A 24,408-nucleotide genomic window follows, 5' to 3' on the forward strand; every position below is an offset into this window, starting at 1 on the left:
GTATGATTGGTTTCTTAAATTGGGTTTTTTTAAATTAACTTAAATATTAGATTTGTTTACATTGTATTATTGTCGTTGTTAGCCGCCCCCGAGTCTACGGAGAGGGGCGGCATACAAATCTGATAAATAAATAAATAAATAAATAAATAAATTCATTTTCTCAAAGAGATTTTTTTTAAAAATCCCGAATCGATACTAGATTAATAACTTGGCTTGTAGAAATAACACATTGTTCCCTTTGGTGATACTCATTCGTTATTTTATTTAAGGAAATGTTACTTATTTGCCTTTTCAGAGATAAAAAGTAAGCTATTCTACTTCCTCCACACTAGAGGTTTTCATCTCATCCACTAATGGTTACAAAGTGTTGGGGTGAGAATCTCTCTCAGTGTTTTTCAAACTTATTTATTTTATTTATTAATTAAGTAACTTGGTTATTATGTGTGGGCTTCAAATTCCCAGAATTCCTCAATAAGACTATGCCAGCTGAGGAATTCTGGGAACTGGAGTTCCACACGTCCCAAAACCGTCCAAATTTTGAAAATCTAACCATTCCCCCCCCCGCCCGCCCGCAGAAAGGCAGGAAAGAAAGAAAGAAAAAGCGCATGCGCAGAAGCGAAGACTTCGGCGCCATAGCGTCACGATCGAAAGGCACGAATCTGAGCATGCGTCAAGGGGTTCATTTCCTCCTCCTCTCCCCCCCCCCGGTCTAAATCGCACGGCGGTATTAGAAAGGCGTCGATTTTGAGTTTGCGCCCGGGGCACGTTGGGAAGGACCATAAAGGCGAGCGTCGGAGAGAGCATAGAGCGCCCATTTCCGGCGCTCGGCGGAGTTTTGCTGCCGGGTGACGGCAAGTGACAGAAAGTGGCGGGGCGATGCCGGAGATCGAGATCCGACATGTGGTATCCGCGACCAGCTCCGACACGGTAGCGCGGCTTCCACGGGGGACGGCGGCGGCGGCGGCGGCTTCCGCCAGGGGAACGAAGCAGCGGGGAGCTGGGCCTGTTACGTGGAGGGCTGGAGGCAGCCATTGTTGAAGCGGCGTGTGTGAGGGGGGGAGTCGGATTAAGGGGGTGGTGGGGCCTGGAAGAGCCTCCCGGTGGCTTCGGGGAGGGGCGTGGGAAGAGGTGGATTTATTATTATTTATTATGTTTATGAGCTTGAGAAATAAGGGGCGTGCATAAGCGCACCGTCGTGCCTACTGTCCCTGTCTTAGTGTCCCATTGTCATTATTATTATTATTATTATTATTATTATTATTAGTAGTAGTAGTAGTAGTAGTAGTAGTAGTATTTATTTATTATTTATTATGAGGTTGAGAAATAAAGAGTGTGGATAAGTGCACCTTCGTGCCTATTGTCTACTGTCTTAGTGTCCCATTGTCATTATTATTATTATTAGTAGTAGTATTTATTTATTTATTATTTATTATGAGGTTGAGAAATAAAGAGTGGATAAGTGCATCTTCGTGCCTATTGTCCCTGTTTTAGTCTCCCATTGTCATTATTATTATTATTATTATTACTAGTAGTAGTAGTATTTATTTATTTATTATTTATTATGAGGTTGAGAAATAAAGAGTGTGGGTAAGTGCACCTTCGTGCCTATTGTCTACTGTCTCAGTGTCCCATTGTCATTATTATTATTATTATTATTAGTAGTAGTAGTAGTATTTATTATTTATTATTTATTATGAGGTTGAGAAATAAAGAGTGGATAAGTGCATCTTCGTGCCTATTGTCCCTGTTTTAGTCTCCCATTGTCATTATTATTATTATTATTATTATTACTACTAGTAGTAGTAGTAGTATTTATTATTTATTATGAGGTTGAAAAATAAAGAGTGTGGATAAGTGCACCTTCGTGCCTATTGTCTACTGTCTTAGTGTCCCATTGTCATTATTATTATTATTAGTAGTAGTAGTATTTATTTATTTATTATTATGAGGTTGAGAAATAAGGGGCGTGCATAAGCGCACCGTCGTGCCTACTGTCCCTGTCTTAGTGTCCCATTGTCATCATCATCATCATCATTATTATTATTATTAGTAGTAGTATTTATTTATTTATTATTTATTTATTTATTATGAGGTTGAGAAATAAAGAGTGGATAAGTGCATCTTCGTGCCTATTGTCCCTGTTTTAGTGTCCCATTGTCATTACTATTATTATTATTATTAGTAGTAGTAGTAGTAGTATTCATTTATTTATTATTTATTTATTATGAGGTTGAGAAATAAAGAGTGGATAAGTGCATCTTCGTGCCTATTGTCCCTGTTTTAGTGTCCCATTGTCATTACTATTATTATTATTATTATTATTAGTAGTAGTAGTATTCATTTATTTATTATTTATTTATTATGAGGTTGAGAAATAAAGAGTGGATAAGTGCATCTTCGTGCCTATTGTCCCTGTTTTAGTGTCCCATTGTCATTATTATTATTACGTAGTAGTAGTACTATTTATTTATTTATTTATTATTTGTTATGACGTTGAGAAATAAAGAGTATGGATAAGTGTACCTTCGTGCCTATTGTCCCTGTCTTAGTGTCCCATTGTCATTATTATTATTAGTAGTAGTAGTAGTAGTAGTAGTAGTATTTATTTATTTATTATTTATTATGAGGTTGAGAAATAAGGGGCGTGCATAAGCGCACCATCGTGCCTATTGTCCCTGTTTTAGTGTCCCATTGTCATTATTATTATTAGTAGTAGTAGTAGTAGTACTGTAGTAGTATTTATTTATTTATTATTTATTATGAGGTTGAGAAATAAAGAGTGTGGATAAGTGCACCTTCGTGCCTATTGTCCCTATCTTACTGTCTCATTGTCCTCATTTAGGACAATGGGTTTATGGTATGTATGTATGGTATGTTTTGTATGGTTTCAATACTGTAATGGGTTTTTAGATGTTTTTTAAATGTATTAGATTTGTTTACATTGTTGTTATTGTTGTGAGCCGCTCTGAGCCTCCGGAGAGGGGTGGCATACAAATCTAATAAATTAGATTAATTAATTAAATGAAATTTATCTGTAGCTACTGTGCAAATAGAATAGAATAATAGATTAGGATTAGAATAGAATAGAATTCTTTATTGGCCAAGTGTGATTGGACACACAAGGAATTTGTCTTGGTGCAGATGCTCTCGATGTACATAAAAGAAAATACACATTTGTCAAGAATCCTGTGGTACAACACTTAATGATTGTCCCAGGGGTCAAATAAGCAACAAAGAAATAATCAATATTAATAAAAATCTTAAGGATACAAGCAATAAGTTACAGTCATGCAGTCCTGAGTGGGAGGAAGTGGGTGATAGGAATGATGAGAAAAAAACTAGTAGAAATAGAAGTGCAGACTTAGTAAAAAGTTTGACAATATTGAGAGAATTATTTGTTTAGTAGAGTGATGGCGTTCGGGAAAAAACTGTTCTTGTGTCTAGGTTATTTATTATTATTATTATGAGTTTAAGGAGGTTGAGAAACAAGGGGCGTGCATAAGCACACCATGGTACCTATTGTCCATGTCTTACTGTCTTATTGTCCTCATTTATCTGTACTTTCTTTGCTTATTATTTTTTATTTTTTATTTATTATTATTATTTATGAGGTTGAGAAACCTCATAAACCCCATAATGACAAATAAGGAGCTTGCATAACTGCAATGTCGTGCCTACTGTCCCTGTCTTACTGTCCCATTGTTCTCAAATTATCTGTACTTTCTTTGCTTATTATTTTTTTTCATTATTTATTTATTATTATTTATTACATGAGGTTTAGAAACCTCCTAAACCTCATAATGAGGTTGAAAAATAAGGGGCATGCATAAGTACATCGTTGTGCCTACTGTCCCTGTCTTACTGTCCTATTGTCCTCATTGATCTATGCTTACTGTGCTTATTTATTATTTATTATTATTTATTATTATTTATTATGGGGTTTATGAGGTTGAGAAATGAGGGACATGCATAAACGCACCATCATGCCTGCCATCCATGTCTTACTGTCCTATTATCCTTATTTATTTATTTATTTATTATTTATTTATTATTTATTTATTTATTTATTGGATTTGTATGCCGCCCCTCTCCGTAGACTTTGGGCGTCTAACAACAATGATAAAAACAGCATGTAACAATCCAATCCAATATTAAAATAACTAAAAAACCCTTATTATAAAAACCAAACATACATACAGACATACCATGCTTAAATTGTAAAGGCCTAGGGGGAAAGAATATCTCAGTTCCCCCATGCCTGACGGCAGAGGTGGGTTTTAAGAAGTTTACGAAAGGCAAGGAGGGTGGGGGCAATTCTAATCTCTGGGGGGAATTGGTTCCAAAGGCCCGGGGCCGCTACACAGAAGGCTCTTCCCCTGGGTCCCGCCAAACAACATTGTTTAGTTGACGGGACCTGGAGAAGGCCCACTCTGTGGGACCTAACTGGTCGCTGGGATTCGTGCGGCAGAAGGTGGTCCCTGAGATAATCTGTATTTATCTGTACTTACTGTGCTTATTTTTATGTTTATCCCCATACCTCCTATCTTGTACACGTTTGATGAATGAATGAATGAATGAATGAATGAATGAATGAATGAATGAATGAATGCCAGAAGAGAGCAACAATGCTTTCTGATGGATTTAAAGTTGAATTATGCTGGTTAAACCCAGTCTAAGACCATTAAGGAGGAGGAAAAGAGAAGTGGAGGAGGAGGAAAGAAGTGATGTAGGAATAGTAGAGATTGTTTTCTGTCCATTGATTTAGCCTCTTCTCCTGTCCCCAGACCCATTGTGCCGAGAATCTGCTCAAGGCCGATACCTACCGCAAGTGGAAGGCTGCCCAGGCTGGGGAAAAGCAAGTCTCTGTCATATTACAAGTGAGTTTCTGGTCATCTCTTGGTGAGATCAGTTCCCAGCACTTTCTGCAGTTGTTATAATACTTGCATCATGATAACTTACTGTAAGCATGTTTATACTGTTAGAGATCATAGAAATTAGCTTTTCAAGCTCAATTTCTCTCTCTCTCTCTCTCTCTCTCTCTCTCTCTCTCTCTCTCTCTCTCTCTCTCTCTCTCTCTCTCTCTCTCTCTGTGTTTGTGTGTGTTTGTGTGTATGTATGTGTGTGTATATAGATGTATGTATGTAGATTGTTCTGAGTTCGGGTTTTGCCCCATGTAATATTTTGAGTGTCTATGCGACGTTTCGGTGAAATCACATTCACCACCATCAGGCTGAAGTTTTAAGCTTCGTGCTGCTGTAAATATGGAATGTTTGCAACTGTCATTTGTTCCTTATATATAGTGTTAGGGGTGGAGATTTGGTTTGAATGTAGCAAATAGATTGGGTGACTATGTTTTAGTGATTTGATTGGTTGGTGGAATCACAATTACTTGAAGGATTGACATGGTGATTATTATGATATGTTTTTTTGTTTAAGGCTGATTTCGAAAACATATCATAATAATCACCATGTCAATCCTTCAAGTAATTGTGATTCCACCAACCCGAACTCAGAACAATCTACATACATATACCCGTGAAAATCTACGAAAACAAATGTATGTATATAGGCGCATGTATATAATAGACTCTGAATCTAAGGAGAAGGGCGACATAAAAATCGAATGAATGAATGAATGAATAAAATAATATAAAATAAATAAAATAAAATAAATAAATGCTTTTCAGGTAGTATTTGGAATTTCTTCATTCTCTTAATTAGTTAATCGTGATTCTGCAGCGCATTACTGTATGCTCAGCCATCCATCAGTCTCCTCAAAATTATCTACTGCTAATATCTTAGCAGCTAGAAAAGGAAAACTTTTCCGTCTTAGGTTATCACTGTCAATCAAACTGGATCACAATGAGTTTGATCCTGATTTAGTACAGGGTAGATTTATTTGCTGTTAGCATGACTCATCTACACGGTTGGGGCATATTCAGTTAAATCAAGGACTAATTGTTAAGACCTGAGCCTACAGGGTTCCTTTCCTGCATCCTCCACAATTCTCTTTCTCCCTTCACAGTTTGAAAAAGAGGAACAGATCCACAGCATTGATATTGGCAATGAAGCCTCTGCCTTTGTGGAAGTGCTGGCTGGCAGCTCTGCCTCCTCCAGTGAGCAGAATTATGAGGTGAGTTTTTATTTATTTTATTTATCATTTAGATTTGTATGCCGCCCCTCTCCGCAGACTCGGGGCGGCTCACAACAAAGTGAAACAATTTACAACAAATCTAAATGACAGTTTAAAAATATTTTAAAAACCCCATTTTCTAAACAAACATACAGACAGACATACCATTCATAAATTGTATTTTCCTGGGGGAGATGTCTCAGTTCCCCCATGCCTGACGACAAAGGTGGGTCTTAAGGAGCTTACGAAAGGCAAGGAGAGTAGGGGCAGTTCTAATCTCCGGGGGGGGGGTTGGTTCCAGAGGGTCGGGGCCGCCACAGAGAAGGCTCTTCCCCTGGGGTCCGCCAACCGACATTGTTTAGTTGACGGGACCTGGAGAAGGCCCACTCTGTGGGACCTAATCGGTCACTGGGATTTGTGCGGCAGCAGACGGTCTCGGAGTGCATTTGGTGTTCTCCGAAAGTTGCTATCACGGCATGGAAGTGGTACTTTTTGTGTCCTCAGCGAAAGGAGTTTGGTGTAATTTCCTTTGTACCGTTTGAATATGTACAGTCACCAATGGTAGGACTCCAGCAATGTAAAGCAAACTTCATTTGAATACAGGTGGGTGTGACTCCACACAGGCTGACTGCTTAGCAATTTAGAGCAGGGGGGGGGGGGGGTCAAACTTGTGGCCCACGGGCCAGATGCGTCATGGGCTGGCCACACCCACCCCTATTTTAGCGAAAGGAAGATGGAAATTTGCAGTAGCCGCCCCGGAGTCCTCGGAGAGGGGTGGCATAGAAATCCAATTATTATTATTATTATTATTGGCTGCCAATCAGTTTCCGGTCACAATTCAAAGTGTTGGTCATGACCTTTAAAGCCCTACATGGCATTAGACCAGAATACCTCTGGAACCGCCTGTTACCACACGAATCCCAGCGGCCGATAAGGTCCCACAGAGTTGGCCTTCTCCGGGTCCCGTCGACTAAACAATGTCGTCTGGTGGGCCCCAGGGGAAGAGCCTTCTCTGTGGCGGCCCCGGCCCTCTGGAATCAACTCCCCCCGGAGATTAGAACGGCCCCCACCCTCTTTGTCTTCCGTAAACTACTTAAGACACACCTATACCGCCAGGCATGGGGGATTTGAGAGATCTTTCCCCCAGGCTTATTATAATTTATGTTTGGTATGTCTGTGCTGTTTGGTTTTTAATTATGATAGGGTTTTTAGTTTTTTAATATTAGATTTGTGCCATTATAATATTGTTTTTATCGTTGTTGTGAGTCTTCGGAGAGGGGCGGCATACAAATGTAATAAATTATTATTATTATTATTATTATTATTATTATTATTATTATTATTAATTAGATTTGTATGCCGCCCCTCTCCGTAGACTCGGGGCGGCTCACAACAGCAATAAAACAATTCATGACAAATCTAATAATTTAAAAACATTTTTTAAAAACCCGTGTCAGTGTAAGTTTGACACCCCTGCACAAGAGGGCACAAGAAAGACCCTGCTTTCCCCCCGGTGTTTATTGTCCATGTTGTGATTTTTCCTGTGTTTGACACTTCCCCTCAAGAGCCCCAATTCTGATTTGATGTTCTGTTGCTTGCTCCCAGGCAATTTGGGGAGAACCCTTCTGGATTAAGACTGGGATTTAGTGAGAGATGTATTTTCAAAAAGCTGTGTCTCTTGATCTCCCCACTCACCTACAAAAAGATATTGATAAAATTGAACGGGTCCAAAGACGGGCAACAAAAATGGTGGAAGGTCTTAATCATAAAACGTATCAGGAAAGACTTAATGAACTCAATCTGTATAGTCTGGAGGACAGAAGGAAAAGGGGGGACAGGATCGAAACATTTAAATATGTTAAAGGGTTAAATAAGGTTCAGGAGGGAAGTGTTTTTAATAGGAAAGTGAACACAAGAACAAGGGGAAACAATCTGAAGTTAGTTGGAGGAAAGATCAAAAGCAACAGGAGAAAATATTATTTCACTGAAAGAGTAGTAGATCCTTGGAACAAACTTCCAGCAGACGTGGTAGATAAATCCACAGTAACTGAATTTAAACATGCCTGGGATAAACATATATCCATTGTAAGATGAAATACAGCAGATGTGGTTGGTAAATCCACAGTAACTGAATTTAAACATGCCTGGGGTAAACATAGATGCTTGGAACAAACTTCCAGCAGACATGGTTGGTAAATCCACAGTAACTGAATTTAAACATGCCTGTGATAAACATAGATGCTTGGAACAAACTTCCAGCAGACATGGTTGGTAAATCCACAGTAACTGAATTTAAACATGCCTGGGATAAACATAGATGCTTGGAACAAACTTCCAGCAGACATGGTTGGTAAATCCACAGTAACTGAATTTAAACATGCCTGGGATAAACATAGATGCTCAGAACAAACTTCCAGCAGACGTGGTTGGTAAATCCACAGTAACTGAATTTAAACATGCCTGGGATAAACATAGATGCTTGGAACAAACTTCCAGCAGACGTGGTTGGTAAATCCACAGTAGCTGAATTTAAACATGCCTGGGATAAACATAGATGCTTGGAACAAACTTCCAGCAGACGTGGTTGGTAAATCCACAGTAACTGAATTTAAACATGCCTGGGATAAACATAGATGTTTGGAACAAACTTCCAGCAGACGTGGTTGGTAAATCCACAGTAACTGAATTTAAACTGAATGTAAACATGCCTGGGATAAACATCAATCCATCCTAAGATAAAATACAGGAAATAGTATAAGGGCAGACTAGATGGACCAGGAGGTCTTTTTCTGCGGTCAGTCTTCTATGTTTCACTGTAGTGCTTTCCATTCCACCCCAGGTGCTGTTGGTTACATCCTCCTTCATGTCTCCCTCAGAGAGCAAGAGTAGCACCAACTTGAACAGAGTCCGTATGTTTGGGCCAGATAAACTGGTGAAGGCTACAGCTGAGAAGAAGTGGGACCGAGTTAAGATTGTTTGTACCCAGCCGTATACCAAGGTTTATATTTTGGAAACAAAATATATGGGATGCTGGCAGGAGTTTGCCTTAGACCCTTGCATTTATATTTATCTTCCTCAGAGGCTTGCTAAGGAGCTGGTAGTTTTTAGCATACTCTTTAGACATTGTTATTTTAAATACTGTGTTCAGTTGTGGAGACCTCACCTACAAAAAGATATGGACAAAATTGAAGGGGTCCAAAGACGGGCTACAAGAATGGTGGAAGGTCTTAAGCATAAAACGTATCAGGAAAGACTTAATGAACTCAATCTGTATAGTCTGGAGGACAGAAGGAAAAGGGGGGACATGATCGAAACATTTAAATATGTTAAAGGGTTAAGGTTCAGGAGGGAAGTGTTTTTAGTAGGAAAGTGAACACAAGAACAAGGGGACACAATCTGAAGTTAGTTGGGGGAAAGATCAAAAGCAACATGAGAAAATATTATTTTACTGAAAGAGTAGTAGATCCTTGGAACAAACTTCCAGCAGACGTGGTAGATAAATCCATAGTAACTGAATTTAAACATGCCTGGGATAAACATATATCCATTGTAAGATGAAATACAGGAAATAGTATAAGGTCAGACTAGATGGACCATGAGGTCTTTTTCTGCCGTCAGTCTTCTATGTTTCTATCAAATGGGTCCCATGCCTCTTTATAACTGCATTTCAAAGGTGAGAGAGACATCATTTTGTATATGAAAGAAGAAGTTAATCTCAGGCAGTTTTGATTATTATCTGGCCAACAGAAGCTGCGAACATTAATTTCTTCTACATGGGTATTTCTGGGTATTCACCTTTCTGGAGGCGAGGTGAAGCTGAACTCCAGAAGTTACCACCTTTATTTCTTTTCTAAATGAAAGCTGAATGAGTTAACATAAAACCAGTCCCTTTTTATAGCCTTATCTAGTGAATGCTTACTCAGAAATAAAGCTCGGTGGCTTCGGTGAGACTGATACCCAAGTATATAAACACTGAATTGCAACTTTACTAATGGGGTAACTTCGTTCAAAACTCTAGGATTAAAAGAGGTAGCAGTGATTAGCCATTCATATTATTCATATATTTTTTTTACTGAAAGAGTAGTAGATCCTTGGAACAAACTTCCAGCAGACGTGGTTGGTAAATCCACAGTAACTGAATTTAAACATGCCTGGGATAAACATATATCCATCCTAAGATAAAGTTCTGTCGGGCTCTCTGGTAGACTTCTCCCAAAAATTCACAGGTACAAATTTCAGACACACACACGTTTGAAAATTCAAAACAATGTTCTTTATAATGAAACGTCACTTAAACCAAGCCCTCTTTTGGTATAGCAAAGAGCACTCGTCTCCAAACAAACTGGTAATTTGTACAAGTCCCTTATCAGTTCTGTGATACTTAGCTTGCAGCTGTGAGGCAATTCACAGTCCTTCTTCTTTCACAAAGTGAAACACACTTTGCTCTGGTTTAGTTTCAAAGCGGGAAAAAATCAGCACACAAAAGGTCAAAGTCAGTAACGCAGTCACGAAACACAACGATCAGATAATCCTCCACAATGGCCAAACCCACAGGCTGCTCTTTATAGCAGCCTCACTAATGACCACAGCCCCACCCAACCACAGGTGGCCTCATTTTCTTTGATAATAATCTCTCAGTTGTTGCTGCCTATGCATCGCTCTCCGCATGCGTGGCTGTATCATTAACTCTTGTTCTGAATCCAAGGAGGAGAGAGATAATTGATCTTCTGAGCTATCTGCCACACTCTCCTCCTCCCTGTCACTCATGTCTTCTTGGTCAGAGGAGCCGTCATCATCAGATTGCACCGTGGGCAAAACAGGCCTGCAGCATGTGGATGTCTCCCCCACATCCACAGTCCTTGGGGCAGGAGCTGGGCCAGAGCTAACCACAACAGATAAAATACAGGAAATAGTGGAAGGGCAGACTAGATGGACCATGAGGTTTCTAAGCAAGATTATCCCTAAGGCAGAGGTGTCAAACTTCTGGCCCACAGACGGGATCTCAGAAATGGTGAAGGATGGGTCCATGACACTCTGGCCATGCCTGCACAGCAGTGATGACCAGGACATGCCCATCCAGGCCCCCAAGGACAAACAAAATCCTGATAACGGCACCAATGGGATCAAGGTTGACACCCCTGCCTTAAGGGATGATAGGAAGACAAGATTGCAAACTCTCAATTGGCCAAGCTTTCCTGTTGTCTTATTAAGTTTTCCAGGGAACACCCCAAATTTCAGGTTTCAGATTTCTTTGGAGTTGGGACTTGTAGGAGCTGAAGTCTCCGTCCTGTTCCCCGAGACTAACATTGCAATGTTAGTCTTATTTGTTTCTAACATAGATATACAGTGATACCTCGTCTTACAAACGCCTCGTCAAACTTTTCGAGATACAAACCTGGGGTGTAAGATTTTTTTGCCTCTTCTTACAAACTATTTTCACCTTACAAACCCACCGCCACCGCTGGGATGCCCCGCCTCCGGACTTCCATTGCCAGCGAAGCGCCCGTTTTTGCGCTGCTGGGATTCCCCTGGGGCTCCCCTCCATGTTTTTGTGGTGATGCAGGGGAATCCCAGCAGCACAAAAACGGGCGCTTCGCTGGCAATGGAAGCGCAGAGGTGGGGTTTCCCAGCAAGGGGAAATCGCAGCATCGCAAAAACACAGAGGTCCAGAGGTGGGGTTTCGAGGACATCGGTGTTTTTGCGATGCTGCAATTTCACTGATGCTCCCTTCGCTGGGAATGCTGGGATTCCCCTGCAGCATCGCGAAAACACAGAAGTCTGGAGGTGGGATTTCCCATGGAGGGGGACCCCAGGGGAATCCCAGCAGCACAAAAACGGGCACTTCGGCTGGCAAAAGGGGTGAATTTTGGGCTTGCACGCATTAATCGCTTTTCCATTGATTCCTATGGGAAACATTGATTCGTCTTACAAACTTTTCACCTTAAGAACCTCCTCCCGGAACCAATTAAGTTTGTAAGACGAGGTATCACTGTATTTGCCTTCTGTTATAAAGCTGGTTTGTGTCCCACCTCTGGGGGTGGGGGGTGGAATGTGGTCTGTCATTAGAGAAGGCAGTTGCACGTACAGAATGACCATGGCTTATGGCTGCCTATTTGCCTAAATCTAAGTCCTCTTCCTTCTCTCTTCAGTCTCTGGCTTACGGCCTTTCCTTCGTGAAGTTCCATTCTCCTCCAGACAACAGCGAGACACATTCCAAAGCGGCTTCACCGGTGAGCATCACTTTGAGTTACGTGATCCCTTCCAACATCTGTGATCCTGTGTTTTAAAATCTTCTCTTTTTTGTTCCACCTGCATCAGAAGGTCACCAAATTGGGCCAGTTTAAAGTGAAGGAGGATGACAGCAGCTCTCTGAAACCTGGTGCTCTATTTTTCAGCCGTGCCAGTAAACCCCTGGTCTCCCCTCCTAAAGGTAATTCTCACATGTTTTTTATCCTACCTAAAAATCGTCGGAGATCACAATTATTATTGATCATCAAGCCAATAGGAGGCAATAGGCTTTCTCTGCTATAACTTACGAGGGTCGCCCAGAAAGTAATGCACCACATTTTTTTTCTCCAACAATTATTTATTGAACACAATGAAACTTACACACAAGAAAGAATGATGTTTCTTCTACACTCTCTATTTTTCCACGTAATCTCCGTCCCGTTCTATGGCTTTATTTATTTATTCATTCATTTATTTATTTATTGGATTTATATGCCGCCCCTCTCCGTGGACTCGGGGCGGCTAACAACAGTGATAAAAACAATATATAGCAATCCAATAATAAAACAACTAAAAACCCTTATTTATAAAACCAAACATACATACAAACATACCATGCATAAACTGTAGAAGCCCAGGGGGAAAGAACATCTCAGTTCCCCCAGGCCTGACGGCAGAGGTGGGTTTTAAGGCGCTTACGAAAGGCGAGGAGGGTGGGGGCAATTCTGATCTCTCGAGGGATTTGGTTCCAGAGGGCCGGGGCCACCACAGAGAAGGCTCTTCCCCTGGGGCCCGCCAAATGACATTGTTTAGTTGACGGGACCCGGAGAAGGCCCACTCTGTGGGACCTAATCGGTCGCTGGGATTCGTGCGGCAGAAGGCGGTCCCGGTTCCTCCAGCGAGACACAAGGGCGTGTATGCCCTGTCGGTATCACTCCTTGTTCTGGTCACGAAGCCATTTCTGCAATGTACGAATCATCTCTAATGTGCCCAGCGACTAACCGTACTTCTGTCGACTGCAGATTCTCTATAAACTGTAAACAAACGTTTGTGAATGTTCCCAACAGTTTCTTTCTACGCAGTGAGAAAGTCAATGACGACACCCTGCTTGTAACGTACATCACTTACAGACGCCATTTCGAAACACTGCTGCAGCTGTATCTACTTCAGAGATCTTTAAACTTGGCAACTTTTAGACTTGTGGACTTGAGCTCCCAGAATTCTCCAGCCAGCCAGCTTGATGTATTTTTTTTTGCTCATTTTAAATTTATTTTGCTGCTTCCTTTTATGTTAGTTTGCATTTTTGACTCGAGAGTTGAGATTTCAACTCTCAGAGAATTCTGAGAGTTGAAATCCTTAAGTTTTAAAGTTGCTAAGTTTGGGGACCCCTATCTACTCTTTAGCATTTGCAATGTTTTCTGCAGGTATAGATATCCACACTGTCTGGAAACTGACGATGATGATAATCATCTATCTTTCTTTCTTTCTTTCTTTCTTTCTTTATTTATTTATTTATTTATTTATTTATTTATTTATTTATTTTTTAAAAAAATTATTTATTTATTTTTTATTTATCTATCTATCTATATCTATCTATCTATCTATCTATCTATCTATCTATCTATCTATCTATCTATCTATTTATTGGATTTGTATGCTGCCCCTCTCCGAAGACTCGGGGCGGCTAACAACAGTAATAAAACAATGTACAATAATAATCCAATAAATACTAAAAATGATTTTAAAAACCCATTAATATAAAAAACCAAACATACATACAGACATACCACACATGAAATTGTAAAGGCCTAGGGGGAAAGAGCATCTCAATTCCCCCAAGCCTGGCGGCAGAGGTGGGTTTTAAGGAGCTTACGAAAGGCAAGGAGGGTGGGGGCAATTCTAATCTCTAATAATAATTCTAATTATTATTCTTGTAGCATCTCAGAATGACCAGCCTTCGCCCAGTTATGCTGCTGCCTCACTACAGACCAACAAATCTCTTTCTCCTGACTCTTCACCATCAGCAGCAGAGAAGCCCACCACCAAAACCCCACCCAAGGTAAAGAAGAGGAAATAGGGCAGGCAAAAGCAGTTAACCTCCAACCTTTGCCCTTTGTCTAATTTGCTGTTGTCGCTGAGAAACAAAAATAAACCCCTTTTTTAAACCGAATGAGTGGTACTCATGACTGGTCCTCCTAGCTGCAACCGTTAACAGCATCGTTACATTCATATGATTGTGATCTGACTACTCAACGTTTGGCCTGGAGGATTCAAGTTCTTGCAGCGTGATCTCTATTTGCAACCTTCACAAGTCAACTTTTTACAATCAATGAGGACACTGGCAGGAGGTTGCAAATGGCCACCATGTGACGTTGTATGACTTGTTAAGAGCCAAGGTAGCACCGTGGTTAGGGTGCAGTACTGTAGATTACTTCAGCTGACTGCTAGCTGCAATTCAGCAGTTCAAATCTCACTGACTTGGGGTTGATTCAGCCTTCCATCCTTCCCAGGTGGGTAAAATGAGGACCCAGATTGTTTAGAGTAATAGACTGACTCTGTAAACTGCTAAGAGCAGGGCGGTAAAAGCACTATGAAGCGGTATATAAGTCTTAAGTGCTATTGCTATTCATTATGGCAATTAGAAGTGATCAAACTGCTGGCATAAGTTGGTATGATCTTATGATGATATGTTTTTATGACTGAAATTCTGTTCCCAGTTACTGTTGTTAAGAAAGGATTATTTGTACTTCCATTCCACAATATAGAAACATAGATGTCTGACGGCAGAAAAAGACCTCCTGGTCCATCTAGTCTGCCCTTATACTATTTCCTGTATTTTATCTTACAATGGATATATGTTTATCCCAGGCATGTTTAAATTCAGTTACTGTGGATTTATCTACCACGTCTGCTGGAAGTTTGTTCCAAGGATCTACTACTCTTTCAGTCAAATAATATTTTCTCATGTTGCTTTTGATCTTTCCCCCAACTAACGTCAGATTGTGTCCCCTTGTTCTTGTGTTCACTTTCCTATTAAAAACACTTCCCTCCTGGACCTTATTTAACCCTTTATTATTATTATTATTATTATTATTATTATTATTATTATTTATTCGATTTGTATGCCGCCCCTCTCCGAAGACTCGGGGCGGCTTTAATATATTTAAATGTTTCGATCATGTCCCCCCTTTTCCTTCTGTCCTCCAGACTATACAGAATATTACTATGTTGCCTCTCTAGGCATATGGGCAAGGTTCATCCACGGACCACAGCAGCATTATGGGTTATAGAATTATTTACAGCTAATCTTAAAGGATTCTTAAGCCTATATTTATCTTAGAAGTAAATCTAATGCAGTTGGGAGAAGCGTCTGTCCACGTATTTAGAATTAGTTGCAGCCTTAAGTTTTCTTGTCGTTGCAGGAACCCACCCCAGTCAAAAGGAAGTTTGAGTCCAGCAAAGAAAATGCTGCCCTCTCATCAGCAACCAAGAAAACTAACTCTGATAAATCCCGCGTTACACACCCGCCTTCCAAAAAACATAAAGGTGTGTGAAGAAAGGACGAAACTTGCAAGTTCAAAACTCCATGCAGTACAGCAGGGGTAGGGAACGTTGGCTCTTCTATGACTTGTGGACTTCAACTCCCAGGATTCCTGAGCCAATCATTCTAGTTCAGAGAATTCTGGGAGTTGAAGTCCACAAGTCATAGAAGAGCCAACGTTCCCTACCCCTGCAGTACAGAATATGTTTTTAAATTCACCTATTTATTTAATCAATAGTCAGTCTACGTGGCCAACTGCTTCAACAAGTGTCCCTGAATGGCAAACAATATTAAGATAAAATGAAAGCAGCTATTTATTTATTTTATTTTATTTATTTATTTAATTAATTGGATTTGTATGCCGCCCCTCTCCGTAGACTCGGGGCGGGTAACAACAGTAAAAAGACAATATGAACAAATCTAATATTAAAAGTAATGTAAAAAAACCCCAATTTAAGAAACCAATCATACACACAGACATACCATGCATAAATTTTATATAAGCCTAGGGGGAAGAGAATATCTCAGTTCCCCCGTGCCTGACGACAGAGATGGGTTTTAAGGAGCTTACGAAAGGCAAGGAGGGTGGGGGCAACTCTGATATCTGGGGGGAGTTGGTTCCATAGGGTCGGGGCCGCCACAGAGAAGGCTCTTCCCCTGGGTCCCGCCAAACGACATTGTTTAGTCGACAGGACCCAGAGAAGGCCAACTCTGTGGGACCTAACTGGTCGCTGGGATTCGTGCGGCAGAAGGCGGTCCCGGAGATATTCTGGTCCGGTGCCATGAAGGGCTTTATAGGTCATAACCAACACTTTGAATTGTGACCGGAAATTGATCGGCAACCAATGCAGACTGCAGAGTGTTGGTGTAACATGGGCATACCTTGGGAAGCCCATGACTGCTCTCGCAGCTGCATTCTGCACGATCTGAAGTTTCCAAACACTTTTCAAAGGTTACTCACAGTCACTCATGCCCTCATCACCTCGAGGTTCGACTACTGTAATGCTCTCTACATGGGGCTACCTTTGAAAAGTGTTCGGAAACTTCAGATCGTGCAGAATGCAGCTGCGAGAGCAGTCATGGGCTTACCTAGGTATGCCCATGTTTCACCAACACTTCGCAGTCTGCATTGGTTGCCGATCAACTTCCGGTCACAATTCAAAGTGTTGGTTATGACTTTTAAAGCCCTTCATGGCACTGGACCAGAATATCTCCGAGACCGCCTGCTGCCGCACGAATCCCAGCCACCGATTAGGTCCCACAGAGTGGGCCTTCTCCAGGTCCCATCAACTAAACAATGTCGGTTGGTGGGCCCCAGGGGAAGAGCCTTCTCTGTGGTGGCCCCGGCCCTCTGGAACCAACTCCCCCCGGAGATTAGAACTGCCCCTACTCTCCTTGCCTTTCGTAAACTCCTTAAGACCCACCTCTGTCGTCAGGCATGGGGGAACTGAAACACCTCCCCCGGGCAGATACAATTTATGAATGGTATGTTTGTATGTATGTGTGTTTAGAATATGGGGTCTTTTAAACATTTTTAAACAGTAATTTAGATTTGTTGTAGATTGTTTTTTTCACTTGTTGTGAGCCGCCCCGAGACTGCGGAGAGGGGCGGCATACAAATCTAAATAATAAATAAATAAATACTCTTAGGGGCTGGGTAATTTACATCAAGACATGAGCAACGATTCGGACTTGCCTTCTCCATCTTACCCTAACCTTTGCATTTTGTTTTGATCTTGATTTGCAGTTTCTCTCGCCACGTCTCCTCCCCAGAAGACGCTGCCTTTCAAAAAAGCTCTTCCCACACCGTCTTCAGAGGAGACCGCAGCAAACGGGTCTTTCCAGCAACTCCTACAGGGTACTGTTTTTGTGCTGAGTGGCTTCCAGAACCCCTTTCGCTCTGAGTTAAGGGACAAGGCCTTGGAGATGGGGGCCAAGTACCGCCCAGACTGGACCCCTGACAGCACTCACCTCATGTACGTGTCTGGTATCCACCCTCCCAAAATAATAATAATAATAATAATACATTTATTGTCATTGTCAAAACAACGAATTGTCATTGGCAACGAAAGTCGTGCGACACCCAGAGACCAGTCCCACCGTACATAAAATCAGAATAGGTAAATTTAAAAATAGAATTTAAAAAATTAGAATAAAATGTCCCGCCCACTACAAATTAATGACCTTTAAAGCCCTACGTGGCATTGGGCCAGAATACATCTGGAACCGCCTTCTACCGCACGAATCCCAGTGGCCGATAAGGTCCCACAGAGTTGGCCTTCTCCGGGTCCCGTCGACCAAACAATGTCGTCTGGTGGGCCCCAGGGGAAGAGCCTTCTCTGTGGCGGCCCCGGCCCTCTGGAACCAACTCCCCCCAGAGATTAGAACGGCCCCCTCCCTCCTTGTCTTTCGCAAATTACTTAAGACCCACCTTTGTCGCCAGGCATGGGGGAGTTAAGTTATCCTTTCCCCCCTAGGCTATTACAAGTTATGCATGGTATGTTTGTTTGTGTGTATGTTTGGTTTTTTAGAATAAGGGTTTTTTAGTTGTTTTTATTAATTGGATTGTTCATGTTGTTTTACCACTGTTGTTAGCCGCCCCGAGTCTGCGGAGAGGGGCGGCATACAAATCCAATAAATAATAAATAATAATAATAAATTCCCCACCCTGAACCACTCAACCATCTACATGACAAACCGAGTAATATTGTCCAAGAGTTCACTGATGTTGACCCTTTAGTTCGTTGTGAAGTGCGAGTATAGCTCTGGGATAAAAGCTATTCAGGAAACGTGTGGTCCGAGTTCTAGTTGTTCTGTATCTTCTGCCAGAAGGCAACAGTTCAAAGAGATTGTAAGCAGGATGAGGAGAGTCTTTGAGAATGGTGTGCACCTTCCTAGAACAGCGAGATGTGAAGACGTCATCCAGGGTGGGTAGCTGGAGCCCAACGATGTTCTGGGCAGTTTTAATAATTCTCTGTAGAGCTTTTTTGTTCGCTACAGAGCTGCTCCCATACCAAGCTAGAATGCCGTATGTCAAGACACTCTCCATGGTGCTGCGATAGTAGGACAACAGTAGATGCTAAGATAAATTTATCTTCCTGAGCATTCTCAGGGAGTACAGCCTCTTTTGTGCCTTCTTCACAAGCATATTAGCATTCATAATCCATGAGAGGTCCCCTGAGATATAAGTGCCCAGAAATTTGAAACTACCAACCCTCTCCACCTCCTCGCCATTTTATGTGCAATGGTGAGTATACATCTTTCTTCCTCCTAAAGTCAATTATCATCCACCCCCACCCCCAAATTCCCTAAAGATTAAGGCATAGGAACATAGAAGATTGACGGCAGAAAAAGACCGCATGGTCTGCCCTTATACTATTTCCTGTATTTTATCTTAGGATGGATCTATGTTTATCCCAGGCATGCTTAAATTCAGTGACTGTGGATTTACCAACCATGTCTGCTGGAAGTTTGTTCTAAGCAACACAGGAGGGAAGTGTTTTTAATAGGAAAGTGAACACAAGAACAAGGGGACACAATCTGAAGTTAGTTGGGGGAAAGATCAAAAGCAACGTGAGAAAATATTATTTCACTGAAAGAGTAGTAGATCCTTGGAACAAACTTCCAGCAAACGTGGTTGGTAAATCCACAGTAACTGAATTTAAACATGCCTGGGATAAACATATATCCATTGTAAGATAAAATACAGGAAATAGTATACTAGATGGGCCATAAGGTCTTTTTCTGCCATCAGTCTTCTATGTTTCTATGTTTCTACCAGTCTTTCAGTCAAATAATATTTTCTCACGTTGCTTCTGATCTTTCCCCCAACTAACTTCAGATTGTGTCCCCTTGTTCTTGTGTTCACTTTCCTATTAAAAACACTTCCCTCCTGAACCTTATTTAACCCTTTGACATATTTAAATGTTTCGATCCTGTCCCCCCTTTTCCTTCTGTCCTCCAGACTATACAGATTGAGTTCATTAAGTCTTTCCTGATACGTTTTATGCTTAAGACCTTCCACCATTGCGACCTCAAATGCTCTACTTTAGGGAGCCCAAGACCTCAGCTTTGTTTTTGGTAAAAGAAGAACTCAAAGAGGCTACCAATTTTGCCAGGGTCTGTAACAACTTGCCCCGGCCAATTCACCATAGCCAACTCGAATATCCAGTTGCGCTAACAGTGAAGAAATAGTGGAATATAATCATTTTTTTAAAGGATTTTTTAAGAATGCCAAAGGAGGGTCTAAATGAAATGTGAATGAATTGGGATTGGCCCAAAGTCACCCAGCCAGCTTTCATGCCTAAAGCGGGACTAGAACTCGTAGTCACCTGGGGATTGGCCCAAATTCACCCAACAATACCTACAAAAAGATATTGACAAAATTGAACGGGTCATAAGACGGGCTACAAGAATGGTGGAAGGTCGTAAGCATAAAACGTATCAGGAAAGACTTCATGAACTCAATCTGTAGAGTCTGGAGGACAGAAGGAAAAGGGGGGACATGATCGAAACATTTAAATATGTTAAAGGGTTAAATAAGGTCCAGGAGGGAAGTGTTTTTATTAGGAAAGTGAACACAAGAACAAGGGGACACAATCTGAAGTTAGTTGGGGGAAAGATCAAAGGCAACATGAGAAAATATTATTTTACTGAAAGAGTAGTAGATCCTTGGAACAAACGTCCAGCAGACGTGGTTGGTAAATCCACAGTAACTGAATTTAAACATGCCTGGGAAAAACATATATCCATTGTAAGATAAAATACAGGAAAATAGTATAAGGGCAGACTAGATGGACCATGAGGTCTTTTTCTGCCGTCAGTCTTCTATGTTTCTATGTGCTTTCATGCCTAAAGTGAGACTATAGAAACCCCCAGTCCCCTGGTTTCTTGCCTGGTGCCTTCACCACTCGACCAAGCTGGCTAGTGTCTTGCTGGTGCCTGATAGACTGCAATGGATCCCCCCATGCTGAGCGACTCTGTTCCTCCTTCTAGCTGTGCCTTTGCCAACACCCCCAAATTCAGCCAGGTGAAAGGTCTTGGGGGCACCATTGTACGGAAAGAATGGATCCTGGACTGCCACCGAACCCGCCGGTGCTTACCGTGCAAAAGGTGAGTTGTCGAGGGGAGAACAGGGGCTAGGTGGGTTTCTATTTTTCATTTTCAGACTCTAACTGGCAGGCTCCCTTTCCTAGGTACCTGATGGGTGGTCCCGACTCGTCCAGCAGCGAAGAGGAAAAGGAGAGTGAAGAGGAGACCCCAGCTCCGCCTCGCAGGCCTTTGACTCCTCAACAGGTAGGTTAGATGTGTGTGTTTGGGGGATGTCTCCGTTACTCTGGTATATGGTGAGTTTTTCTTACCTGATTTGACTGTTATTTTTGCAACCTGGACATTAGTGTAAATATCATGAGGTTCTAATCCTTTAAGAGTGTTTTTGCCTTTGTCAGGAATATGTTAGGAATCTTTGTGAAGAGAGCCGGTTGGTCTGGTGCTTAAAGCACCAGGCTAGAAACCAAGGAACCGTGAGTTCTAGTCCCGCCTTATCCAATAAAGGCAGCTTGGGTGACTTTGAGCCAGTCACTAGGAGATTGTGAGTTCTAGTCTTTGCTTAGCCAGGAAAGGCAGCTAGGTGACTTTGAGACAGTCACTAGGAGATTGTGAGTTCTAGTCTTTGCTTAGCCAGGAAAGGCAGCTGGGTGACTTTGAGACAGTCACTAGGAGATTGTGAGTTCTAGTCTTTGCTTAACAAGGAAAGGCAGCTGGGTGACTTTGAGCCAGTCACTAGGAGATTGTGAGCTCTAGTCTTTGCTTAGCAAGGAAAGGCAGCTGGGTGACTTTGAGCCAGTCACTAGGAGATTGTGAGCTCTAGTCTTTCCTTAGCCAGGAAAGGCAGCTGGGTGACTCTGAGCCAGTCGCTTCCTCTCCGCCCAACTGACCAATAGAGTTGTTATTCTGGGACAAATAGGAGGAGGAAGGTGTGATGGATATGTTCTTAAATTAAAGTGGAATATAAATAAACAAATATCAGAATTTAATGACCAAGAAATGTTCATAGAATCATAGAGTTGGAAGGGACCTCCATGGTCATTGGGTCCAATCCCCTGCTCAATGCAGGATTCACTAAACCATCCCAGAAATATGACTGTCCAGTCTCTGTTTGAAGAGCTCCAGTGAAGGCGAGCTCGCTGAGTATTTATTTATTTCTTTTATTTATTAAATAGATTTGTATGCCGCCCCTCTCCGCAGACTAGGGGCGGCTAACAACAACAATAAAACAACATGAAACAAATCTAATATTAAAAATGACTAAAAAATAAATAGACCAGTTGAAAGACGTGCTGCAGTCAATTTGCTTTCCTCTTTTAATCGAACCCTGTCTTTCCTGTGCCAGAGGACCAGCGTGCCCAGCCCCAACCACAAAGTTAAGCCTGCCACCAGCCCCAAAGTAACGCAGGCGGTGCCACCAAGAGTGTCTTCCAAGAAGGAGGAGGAGGAGCCCACCACCTCTCAGAACAGCAACATCCACAACAATTCACGGGCATCCAGCGAGGATGAGAAATTTGCAGGTAGAGAAAGCAAAGGGACGTTGCTGCCACAGCATCCTTCGTTGGTAGGAGTGGGGCTGGTGACGAGTGGAGGATGTGTGATTGAAAGATTCAGATGCCTCTCTATCCACCTTGCAGAGATTTTTTTAAAAATAAAATTGGTCAATACATGTCTTATAGAAAGAATAGAACAATAGTACAATTTTTAATTTCTGCAATTTCAATTTAAGTTGAATACTGAGTGTCTCCTTCGTCCATGGTAGGGCACAAATCCCAGCGACCAGTTAGGTCCCACAGAGTGGGTCTTCTCCAGGTCCCGTCAACTAAACAATGTCGCTTGGCGGGACCCAGGGGAAGAGCCTTCTCTGTGGCAGCCCCGACCCTCTGGAACCAACTCCCCCCAGAGATTAGAATTGCTCCCACCCTCCTTGCCTTTTGTAAGCTTCTTAAAACCCACCTCTGCCGCCAGGCATGGGGGAATTGAGATACCCTTTCCCCCTAGGCCTTTACAATTCTATGCATGGTATGTCTGTATTTATTTATTTATTTATTTATTTATTTATTTATTTATTTATTTATTTATTTATTGGATTTGTATGCCGCCCCTCTCCGCAGACTCGGGGCGGCATCCAAATATATGTATGTATGTTTGGTTTTACAATAGGGGTTTTTAACTGTTTATATTGGATTGTCATATGCTGTTTACTACTGTTGTTAGCTGCCCCGAGTCTACAGAGAGAGGCGACATACAAATCCAATAAAATCAAATCAAAATCAAATCAATAATAATAATAATAATAATAATAATATCTGAAAATCGAGCTGCAGTGACTGGCATAAGCCAGTGAAAGTGGTCCCAGTGGTCCTTGGCACACTGGGCGCAGTGCCAAAGGATCTCAGCGGACATTTGAAAACCATCGGAATTGACAAAATCTCCCTCTGTCAGTTGCAAAAGGCCGTTTTACTGGGATCTGCATATATAATTTGCCGCCACATCACGTAGTCCTAGGTGCTTGAAATACGAAATCCAGCATAGTGATCTCGTTTCCTGTTTTGTACTGATAATGATAATAACAACAATAACAATAACAACAACTGAATGCACTTTTTCAGATACACAGGCATTTGTAAATATGTTTTTAGAATTATATTCAGTGGCCGTTTGTCCTTCTGTCACATATGTCCTTGAGGTTAATTCATTTTAACATCTAACCACCTTCCAGACTCAAGGCTCTGATTTAACTGAAGAACCTTGTAGAGATTGTTGGAGGAGTTAATGAAGGACCCTTGCTTCTCCGGGACAGCTAATCAGCCCTTCTCTTTCCACCAGTGATTAGAACAGTTTTGACAGTGGGGACATAAAAAAAGATTGCTGATGTTTCCTTTCTGCTACCTATTAGGTCTTCAAGACAACGGAGATGAAGGGTCTGGTGACACCGATGACGAGTTGAGGAGGTTGGTTCAACTTATATCTGTCGCAGTTGACTACATCACTTAATAATGGAAACAGAGCTTGCCATCTTTGATTCTAAGAGTTCAAGCCCGGAGGCCTCGGGTGGTTTGTGGTGGATCCTCTTCCAAAATTGATTCTGTGTCTCCTCTGGCTTAGAGTTGAAGAGGAACACCGCAAAAAGCAGCAAGGTGGACGGAGGAACGTTCCAGAACCCGACAATGACCCTTATGCTGGTACCACTGATGAGAACACAGATGTTGAGGAAGAAGCGGAGCCAGATCAACCTATTCCAGAACTTCCAGGTTTGTCCAAACCAATTTCAGGTTTGGTACAGTGGTACCTCTACCTAAGAACGCCTCTACTTACGTACTTTTCTAGATAAGAACCGGGTGCTCAAGATTTTTTTGCCTCTTCTCAAGAATTATTTTCCACTTACAAACCTGAGCCTCCAAAACTGTAAACGGAAAAGGCAGGGAGAAGCCTCCGTGGGGCCTCTCTGGGAATCTCC

At 41.8% G+C, this 24,408-nt stretch overlaps 1 protein-coding gene across 1 annotated transcript; it reads left to right on the forward strand.

Moving 5' to 3' along the window:
* The first annotated feature begins 770 nt into the window (after nucleotides 1-770).
* Nucleotides 771-24,286, forward strand: XRCC1 (X-ray repair cross complementing 1). Its single transcript, XM_070764994.1, has 14 exons — nucleotides 771-927; nucleotides 4,785-4,877; nucleotides 6,026-6,133; nucleotides 8,973-9,131; nucleotides 12,283-12,363; nucleotides 12,452-12,563; nucleotides 14,299-14,420; nucleotides 15,784-15,907; nucleotides 17,650-17,878; nucleotides 20,898-21,014; nucleotides 21,098-21,197; nucleotides 22,294-22,468; nucleotides 23,848-23,902; nucleotides 24,057-24,286. Exons 1-14 carry the CDS (start codon nucleotides 877-879, stop codon nucleotides 24,280-24,282), a joined length of 1,752 nt encoding a protein of 583 aa, XP_070621095.1. The 5' UTR covers nucleotides 771-876; the 3' UTR covers nucleotides 24,283-24,286.
* The last annotated feature ends 122 nt before the right edge of the window (nucleotides 24,287-24,408 follow it).

This window comes from Erythrolamprus reginae, chromosome 11 (assembly GCF_031021105.1).
Source record: "Erythrolamprus reginae isolate rEryReg1 chromosome 11, rEryReg1.hap1, whole genome shotgun sequence".
Taxonomy (NCBI): domain Eukaryota; kingdom Metazoa; phylum Chordata; class Lepidosauria; order Squamata; family Dipsadidae; genus Erythrolamprus; species Erythrolamprus reginae.

Excerpts from the sequence above, each read along its gene's own strand:
- XRCC1 (XM_070764994.1), top strand. The coding sequence starts at position 877 with ATGCCGGAGATCGAGATCCGACATGTGGTATCCGCGACCAGCTCCGAC. Across the intron at positions 4,878-6,025 it reads AAGTCTCTGTCATATTACAA|TTTGAAAAAGAGGAACAGAT; the intron begins GTGAGTTTCTGG and ends CTCCCTTCACAG. Across the intron at positions 22,469-23,847 it reads CGAGGATGAGAAATTTGCAG|GTCTTCAAGACAACGGAGAT; the intron begins GTAGAGAAAGCA and ends GCTACCTATTAG.